Raw genomic sequence first — 9,715 nt, 5'->3', positions numbered from 1 at the left:
TGGCATCTGATAAAACTGAAATATAATTGTTATTGTTATATGGTAAGCTTATATAGGTATACCATACCCAGGTCGATGCGCCTGAGTGGGCAGGGTCCACTAGCCAGCCTGTGCTAAACCACTGCACGGCTATGTATCTGAGGTGCTTTCAATGCACTGCGCAGTTATCACTTCAGGGTGGGAGAAACTCCAATACTTGAAAACAATAACTATTTTAGTTATATAAAAAAGGGCAGATTCATTTCCTTCCTAAAATGGGAAAGTCTCCAATGATTTGCAAGGTGTTCAAAATATAGCAATATATTCACGTCTCTCTGTTCACAGCAGCAGAACACTGTAGACATGGTAGAATGCATGTGTACCTCTACGACAGTTCAAACACAGTATTTGAACTGATTGTCTAGAGCAGCTTACTCCAAAGGAACAAAGAAAAATCATGTGCTATGGTCAATGCTCATGGAGCTGTTCTGCAAGTTAGGGGGGCAGATGGATGGCGAACAAGTTGGACATGTTATGAATATCAAGGTGTTATATTAACCATGAAGGTGATCTTTCGCTACACTGTTATCTTAAACAACACAATGGATATTTATGGAATGTATGCGAACCTTTGCAGTAAAATGATATGATAGAACAAATTAACTAAATCAAAATAGTTTGCTGTATCTTTCATACAGTAAAATCATTCTTTACCGATACAACATTCGCTCAAGTTTGACTATACAATAAATGTTCCAAACGGGACGCTCCCAACCTTACTTCAAACACATACCCACAAGACAAGTACACACAGAGCCAGTTTAAAAGAAATTCACACCTTGCGGCACAGCACAAGGCTTCAGAAGCCAACAACAAATAAAGCATGCATGAGACATTACAACTGTTACAACAAATGCGGCCGAGGGGGAAAGATCCGCCTCTCAGCGTTGAATTTAATGTAATTGTGGAGACTCGAACTGATGTAGCTTGACTTGTAGCATGATGCAGTAGTCATTACGCTTGTTGTACAGCAGCAGCCTGATCATTGTCCAAACGAGCAAGAAGTCGAAGCGCCGCTGGGCCTGGTAACCATATATATCCATAGAAAGTATGTGAACATTCACAACAATCATAGGTTGCAACAAATCAGTCAGACATATAATCCGTCCGGCCCCCTAACTTATCAGAACAGCTTCGCATTGAGCATTGACCACAGCGCATGTGTACCTGTACGGCAGGTCAAACCCAGTATTTGAGCTGATTGTCGACAATCAGCTCAAATACTGGGTTTGACCTGCCGTACAGGTACACATGCATTCTAGTGAACAGAGAGTGGTATGTGTTTAAACACAAAGTTCCTTTGTAGCTCAGGCTACATGAAACCTCTTATCCTCAACCCTCCAGCCTTGCTTTGAGATCCGTACTCTCCAACTAACTTACGACAAGTAGATTTCTCTTTTTTGTTTCTCTAAAATGAAACAACATATGAACTTCAAACTTTGCAGATCGAACAAACATTAAAACATCAACGTGTGAAAAAACTTTCAGATTTTTTGGTCTGATATAAATATACCAAATGAGATTTTGTTTGACTAAAAATATTATTTTAAGTATTTAAAATGCATGAAAAAATCTGAAAGTTTTTTTCCAGATTGTAGTTAGAATGTATTGTTGTTCTGCAAAATTTGAAGTTTATATGTTGTGTCATTTGAGAGAAATAAAAAAGACAAATGCATCTACACGGATCGCGATGCAGAAATGGATGGCAAAGATAAGGGGTACCATGTAGCCTGAGCTATAGAACACAAAAAATGGCAAAGATAAGGGGTACCATGTGTTTAATGCTTTGTTTTGAACACCTTGCAAACTACTGGAATTTTGACGAAAAAGGGTTCCCCCCGCAAACTACTGGAAATTTTGTGATACACAGGAAAATTTTGTGGTGCACAGGAAAATTGTAACTGCTGCACATACGACATTTTGTGATACAATCCATTTACGATGGAAGAACCAGTGTTGTGCTGTATTTTCTGTTCCACCCCAAGAACTGGTTGATGTGCTGTGTTTCTACAAGAATCGTACATAAAGAATCATATGCATAACAGGACTCTGTGGAAAAAAGGCATCCTCCTTTTCCCAAGAAAAAAAACTAATGCACGACTGAGCTACTGCAGCATCAAGATTTCTGCGAGATCCAGCAATATTAGCTAAAAGGGCATTTCAGCGACAAAAAAAGAATAAGGAAGACACACTCAGTTTTTGCAACTATAGGCTCAACAAAATCACCTTAACACTGGCTAGTGTGTGACATGATCCTAAATAAAAACACTACCCTTTTAAAATAGAATCACATTTTTCCGGGTGTTCAGGAATAAGCAGATTCCTGAGTATCATCAAGCATCAGAATTAAGATCTTCTATTTGAACCTTCAGAAGCGGCCAACTGGCAAACTGTGTCCCGTAGCATATCCGGCACACACTAGTACTGTAGCATATCCGGCACGGATCTCTCTGCCTTCGTATCCTGTGGGTATTCTGACATCCTGACCTCCTTGTGTAATCTGAAGGAACTTATGACTGAATCTTTGAAGATCACCAAACTTATTACCCTGACATAACCTAATGTACAGCACATCATCTGATTCTTCTTTATGACTAGTTTTCAACTTAGCCATATGAAGTGTATTACTAATTACAGCTAGACTCCTAGTCCTAGTACAGCATAAAGGACTTGGTTCAGGTAAGCCAGCAACATGTTATGACATATTTATGGGTATAATAAAAAGAAGGTAGACAGAAGCAATGGTCTCCCCCTTAAAGCATTCTATACTTAGCTTTAACTATGGATGTGCTTTTTAACTACAAGATATCTTTAAACAACACAATTAGTATTTATATAATTTATGTGAATTTTTGAGTAAAATGATGTGGTAGAAGAGATTAATTAAAATAGTTTGCTATCTTTCATACAGTAAATTCATTATTCTATCCATACGACTCTAGTTCCACTATCATAAGATAATGGAACTACTTTACAGCAAATGTTACAAACAGGACGCTCCCAACCTGAGTTCGAACACATACCCTCAACACAAAGTACACACAGCCAGTTTAACAGAAAGTCGCATCTTGCAGCACAACACAATGTTCCGAAAGCAAGAACAAAATGAACATGAGACATGATAACTATTGCAACAAATGCAACCAACGGGGGAAGGGCCGCCTCTCAGCCTTGCATATAAAGTAATTGGGGAGACTCGAACCTAGGTAGTAGCTTGACTGGTACCATGATGGACTGGCCATTACGCTTGTGGTACAGCAGTATCCCATTCACTGTCTAGACGACCAAGAAGTTTGAGCGCCGTTGGGCCTGGTAATTAATCATATAGCCATAGAAAGTATGTGAACATTTGCAACAATCATACATAGGATGCAATAAGTTAGTCAACATAATTTTCTATCTTTTAGGGCAAATAAGGAGAGAATATAACACACAAAAAGTCATGATTTATCGATTAACTAAAGAGGAAAAAATAACTAAGTCATCCGTAAACATTTTAAGGCTACAAAAACATGTGCATTCTGGCCACTAACGAAGTGTAAGGATAAGCAATTACCAGCGTAGAAATTTGCGTACGGGTGATACAAATTTTCCATAAAGCTTCCATGGAGTTTCTTGCACTGCATTAAGTCGAGCTGAACCAGGAAGACATAAACATCGCCATTCTGCACCCAGGGGAATGTGTGCACCGATATAATAATCGCATCCGCATCCTCAGTGTACCCCAGAATAGTCGATTTCCCTGCCTCCAAGTTAGAGGGCAGAGCAAGCTTGCCACGCATGTCAACTGTCTTCCGCAGCACCCATGTCGCGACACCCCGATCACTGACCTTACGGTCCCACATTTGCAAGCTATGGTACGAGAATACGACGAGTCCAACACCGCCATCCTCCCCACTGATGATCCGGCTCCGGCAGCTGTGGATGTTCTCAATGGAAGGCTTAGTGATCACAGCTAGGCTCTTGGTTTCCAAATTGAACTCCAGTATACCATGGTCACGCTCAATGAGCCACCAGTAGAGCCTTTTGCCAATGAGTGTGCAGGGGAGATGGCCAACAGCACATGGTCTCGCTGCAGCAATGAGTTGTCCCCACTCACCGGTCTCCGAGGAGTAGACGCTGGCTGCAGTAACTCCTACGCCGCCATTGGCAGAAAAGCCTACCAAGACCAACTGAAATGCGCTGGACCGGAGCTGCTGGTCGCCGATCAAAGCTCCATTGGTGTTGTAAGCGTGATTGTCGAAATCTGGCGGAAACGGAACGATGCCGCGGTCACCGGAGACGGGGTCGAACACCACGAGCTCACACCGCGTCCAGTTGACGACGAGGACGCGCCCATGGCGGCAGCCGAGCACGCCCCAGTGGTCATTGGTGGCCTCGTCGGCGCAGACCTGCAGGGAGAACCTCTCCGCGGGGATGCGATCTGGAGAGTCCATGGCAGGGATGAAGAGGAGCTTCTTCCCGTCCCTCTCGAATGCGCCGAGGACAGGGGGCTTGCGGTGGTGGTCGCGCAAGCGGCGGCGGAAGGCGGCGGATGCGGCGAGGCGACCCCAGCGCTTGGAGACGACGGAGGCGTGCAGGATCAAGGACGGCTGCGGGGGGAGACGGGCGAGGATCTCGGCGAGGAGGTCGTCTTTGCCCAGCGCCTCCGCCGCCGGCGAGATGAGGCCGGGCGTCCTCTCGTCGTCGCCTTCATCGCTCGCGCCGAGTGGGGAGATCGTCAGATTGGAGGAGAAGTGGTGGAGAGGCACGTACGGGGCCAGAGACTCCGGCGTGTGCCGGGGGCGGAGGGGCAGGCCCTGGCGGTGGAGGAGGGCCGCAGTCTCGCCGCCGGCGTCCATCGGGCAGAATTGTGATCTGGATTCTGGAATGCGTTTCCTTGTAACGGAAAGGGGAGAGGAGGGAAGAAGTCTACATAGCCCCCTGGAGTTTCACGAGCCGGCCAATTTAGCCCCTGAGGTTTAAAACCCGCTACTTAACCCCCTGGTCTTTCCAAAACCTTGTCAATTACTCCCTAATCCTGATTAGAGTGGTTTGGGCAGGCAACTTTTTTGGTGATGTGGCATCGTGCAGGTCGCTCTGGACCTCCGCCCAGCTGCACCCGGCCTAGTCCATCCTCCACTGCACGTCGCGCACATTGCCCGAAATATCCATGGATGCCCGATATCAGCACGAAGCTTGTGAGGGCTGTTCTTCTAACTCCAAGCTTCTTGGTGGTGAGCCTAACGGTCTCCTAGTTGCCGTGCGACCTGCACTACTCCAACGTCTTTTCAAAACCTTGTGAATCAGCCCCTAATCCCGATTAGAGTGGTTTGGGCAAGCGGTTTTTGGTGAGGTGAACCTCCACACAGCTGCACCCGGCCTCGTGCACCCTCCGCTGCACGTCGCGCACATTACATAGATGCCTGACATCAGCATGAAGCTTGCCATGGCCATTCTTCTGATTCTAAGCTTCTCAGTGGGGAGCCTCACCGTCTCCTAGTTGTCGTGCGGCCTGCACTACTCCAACGACTCTTGCACACCTCGAACTTGATTATGCATGGAGCACGTCGGCGAACCTACAGCTTTGACCCAGTTTGTAACCGTGGATCTCATCAGCGGGTTCCAACCTTCCATTATGTCACAAGTATCCATGATGTCAAACGCGAGCCTCGCCGGGATGATCTTCTCGCCGTAGTTCTCCCTCGCCACCGTCTTGGCCTACCAGGCTGCCGAAATCGTGTTCACCAGCTTCCATCGTGAGTCATGTGTGTACGACCACGTTCTTGCTGGGCTAGAGGCAATTAGACCCTCCTAATCAAGACTTGCTTTGAGATGGAAGGTGCCTACATCAGCTACCTCATCGCCTAGCTCACCAAGATGGTGCTCGTCACCGGCATAGACATACCGGAGTGGCCGCATGGTAAGCTCGTGATCTCTGGGAAGAGAGTGACTATCTCCTTCTTGGAGCACGTCGTCATAACTATTGTAGACGAGAGGACATAAGCAGTGGCGGACGTACAGGGTGGCCAAGGTTGGCCGCGGCCCATCCTGGGATTTTGAGACAGCCTATATACCTACACATACTAGTGGGCCAGAAAAAAACGGCCCAATAAACACAAGCACAGACGCCCAGTCCAGGTTCCTCGTCCCGACGCCCTAGTCCCCGACGCATGCGCACGCCCACGCCCAGTGCTTGACCCCGTGACCCCCAGGCAGTGAGGCAGCCGCCTCGCCGTTCGTCGCTGGCTCGCCGCCAGTCGCGCCCCTGCCGGCTGCTGCCGCCAGGAAACTCCGCCTCTCCTCCGGTTCTCCCGCCCGCCCGCCCGGCCCTCCCCCTGCGCGGCTGCTCGCCCCTCGGCCCTCGCCCCTTCCCTGCCTGCGCACGGCTGCGCTGCTGCCGCCGGCCGGCTGTCCAGCGCCCCTGCCCTCGTGGCCTCACTCCGGCTGCAAATCCGGGCAGTTTGCTACTTTGCTTGCTCATTAACCAATCTGCAGAAACTAGAATACTCCGATTTAAGGTACCAAAATCCTCAAATTTCTGATTTAGGGTTTGCTTTTTTCCCCTATGCTATCCACTACATGAACAGAAACAAAATACCCAATTAGCTTTATTGATAGAAAGTAGTTTTCTTGCAGATTTATTGAAAAATGAAGAGGGTTGGAGACATTGTTTCTCTTTTCCAGAGAGAAGCTATGCAAATAGGGAAGAAGAAGAAGGCGGAGAATATGTCGGATGTGGTTGAAGAGCAAACCAGCGAAGTTGTGTGTGTACCGATTGTGATTGAAGAGCAAAGTGAAGAACCAATATTGTCTATGTCGAATGTGACCATAGAGCAAACTGAAGATGTCTCACCGCCATCGCCACCGGTTTATGATTTTATCCATCTTAAACATGATCCTTGGGAAAGGCTACCCATTGCAAGTTATCCTGTCAATGATCAAGATGCAGTTCGAAGAGCATATATCCTTAAAAATCCATTCAAACCTTATGCACATAACTTTTAAAAAAGAACAATTGGGAGTAGAGAACGTTCATTCAATCCTTTGTGGCTTCATAATCATAGTTGGCTTGAATATAGTATCAAGAAGGAATCTGCATTTTGCTTTCTATGTTACTTGTTCAAAGAGATAAAAACTAGTGGTAAGGGTACTAATGCATTTACCAATGTTTGGGATATCGCTTATCGTTATCGTCTCGGTCGGCTGGAGATTAGTGATTAATCGGAGAATCGGATGGTTAATTGATTTTATCGGTGGACTATTAATCGGTCAGTTTTTTATAAGTCATAGGTTTCAAGGACTGATAAAATAAAAATAGAAAAAATCTTCACTTAAACAGTATGCCTTTAAATAGCACAATACTACGGAATACTACATCAATATGTAACAGTACACACATGCCCTTTTTGCATGTTTCAAAACTCAAACAGTGCATATATAATATATATTACATAAGAGATAAGAGATAACACTTATAGTTGAAAGTAGTACAGTACAGTAGTGCATATAATACATAGTAGTCTAGCTGCTTTGCAAGCAAATAAGGTGATAACAAGGTGCTGGAATGTTCAAACAAGGTTAAACAAGGTCATAAGAAGGTCCAGAAAACACAAATAACATAGTTCTTGCTACTTTTCTAGCACACAGCCAAACACCAATCAACACATAGTCCTTTGCTCTCTGATTCTCTGACAACTCACAACCAAGAGTCCAAAATAAAGTTCTAGGCTGCTAGCAAACATCAGACATTGTCATTGGCATAGGATTCAAGGTTGCATATGGTCTTCCTCACCATTGTCATCGGCCTCTTCTATCCCAACCACATCATCATCAGACTCAAACTCTATCTCACCCTCATTGATAGGCATAGTGTCAGATTCATCATCAGAAACGAACTCTTCCACTTCATGTAGTTCTCTCACCCTTAGACTTCTACCAGGTTCTATTGCACTGTCATCTTCGGTTGCCCCCATCTCATCATCAATGTAAGCATCTTCACATATCCAATCTTGGGCCGTGGAAGCATCTTCACCAAGGAGGACATCAGAAGATGGTGAGTACTTCTTTCTCTTGTCTAGCATTCTTCCATTGAATTGAACATAAACTAGATCATCCCTACGACGCACATCTAGTTTTATTTCTCCTCTTTGCATCAACCTACAAATTGCAAAGTGAAGCTTAGAGATTCATATCTTGTCAAAAACAAAGTAAGGATCAGATTTGAGTATTTGCAAGTTGAGAATTACTTGTTCAAAAACGCTCCAATTTCTTTCACATCCTGATGAACTTGTGGTCAATTTGAGTATCCTCAAAGCAATGTGCATCAATGTAGGAGTTTGTAGTCCATAAGTTGCCCACCACTCCCCTACATTTATAGAAAATTGAAACTATAATGCACCAGTCCAAAACTTTCAGAAATGCAATATGGCAAAATTATCATTGAGAACAAGCTTACCGGCATTGTAATTTTCATTGGTAATGGCTTTTGTGGTAGCCACCTTTCCAAACATGGCTTCCTTCTTCTTAAACTTGGGCAAGTCTGTGTTAAGCGCTTTATTCTGCTTGTCATCATCATCATCATGATAAAATTGTTCAATAACTTCCATCAACCCGGACATGACTTCAACATCAGAAAAGATACTTGTAGTAGCATAGCTATAATACGGATTCAAGAGATATGCTGCCATGTGCAATGTGGTATCTAGCCTCCCATTCATGTTCCTCTCCATGGCTATTGTGATCAACTTGTAATCCTTCTCCGAACTTTCAACCACAAGCATTATTGCCTTCTTTGTTTCTGTTATTTGTCCATACATAGAGGCCATGGACTGTCCATCACTATCAGCCAACCGAAGTAACTTCACTAAAGTCTCAAAAACCTTGCATTCCAACATGAAACATAGGCAAGCACAACATTAGTATTTAACTATTGTGGTATCATGAAACAAAACAGAACTTGTAGTTCATCTACCCATACCTTGATGAAAAGAGAGACATTTTTCCAAAATGTTGTACTCATTATTGTGGCATGAGCCACCTTCCCTTTCTTTGTTCTTGTGTGCTTGCAATTTTCCCAAGTCTCACTACAACACATATCCGTTAGTTGCTTCCTCTTAGCAGCAAGACTTTGCAAGGTAAGAAATGCCAAAGCAAATCTAGTTACTCCCGGCCTAACAATGTCTCTCTTTTTTGTATGATGTCTCATCAATGCCAATGTCGTATGATGTGCATAAAGGAAACATGCCATCTCCTTGGCTTTGGTTATTGCAGGAGAAAACTACTTCAACTTTGCAATTGCTTCTATCATCAAGTTGATCGTGTGAGTTGCACATGAGGTCCGAAATATCTTGGGCCTTTTACTTTTCAACATTGTCTTTGCTCCCTTGTTGTTTGATGCATTATCGGTGACTATTTGCACCACATTATCAGCCCCTACCAAACATCATTGCAAAACACAATAATCAGCATACAACCACTAAACCACGTGATGAAAACTTGAAAAGCAATGAATGAGGGAAATTAAAAGGTTGAGATTAGTACCAATTTTCTCAATGCACTCATCCACATAATTGAAGATGTATAGACTTGTGTGTGCATTTGCCGATGCCTCCTTTGATCCCAGTAAACGGTCCCCAACTTGCAATGCACACACAAGTTCATGATGCTCCTCTTTTTCTTGTCTGTCCAAGCATCA

The 9,715-nt window shown here is 44.5% G+C and overlaps 1 protein-coding gene across 1 annotated transcript; it reads right to left on the bottom strand.

Moving 5' to 3' along the window:
• Positions 1 to 644: 644 nt before the first annotated feature.
• LOC123140759 (uncharacterized) lies at positions 645 to 4,906 on the bottom strand. Its single transcript, XM_044560044.1, has 3 exons — positions 3,596 to 4,906; positions 3,242 to 3,348; positions 645 to 1,061 (listed from the first exon to the last, which is right to left on the bottom strand). The coding sequence occupies exons 1-2, from the start codon at positions 4,878 to 4,880 to the stop codon at positions 3,281 to 3,283; spliced, it is 1,353 nt and encodes a 450-aa protein (XP_044415979.1). The 5' UTR covers positions 4,881 to 4,906; the 3' UTR covers positions 645 to 1,061; positions 3,242 to 3,280.
• Between the last annotated feature and the right edge of the window lie 4,809 nt (positions 4,907 to 9,715).

This window comes from Triticum aestivum, chromosome 6D (genome assembly GCF_018294505.1).
Source record: "Triticum aestivum cultivar Chinese Spring chromosome 6D, IWGSC CS RefSeq v2.1, whole genome shotgun sequence".
Lineage (NCBI taxonomy): Eukaryota > Viridiplantae > Streptophyta > Magnoliopsida > Poales > Poaceae > Triticum > Triticum aestivum.
This window is presented reverse-complemented; position numbering and strand designations above follow the sequence as displayed.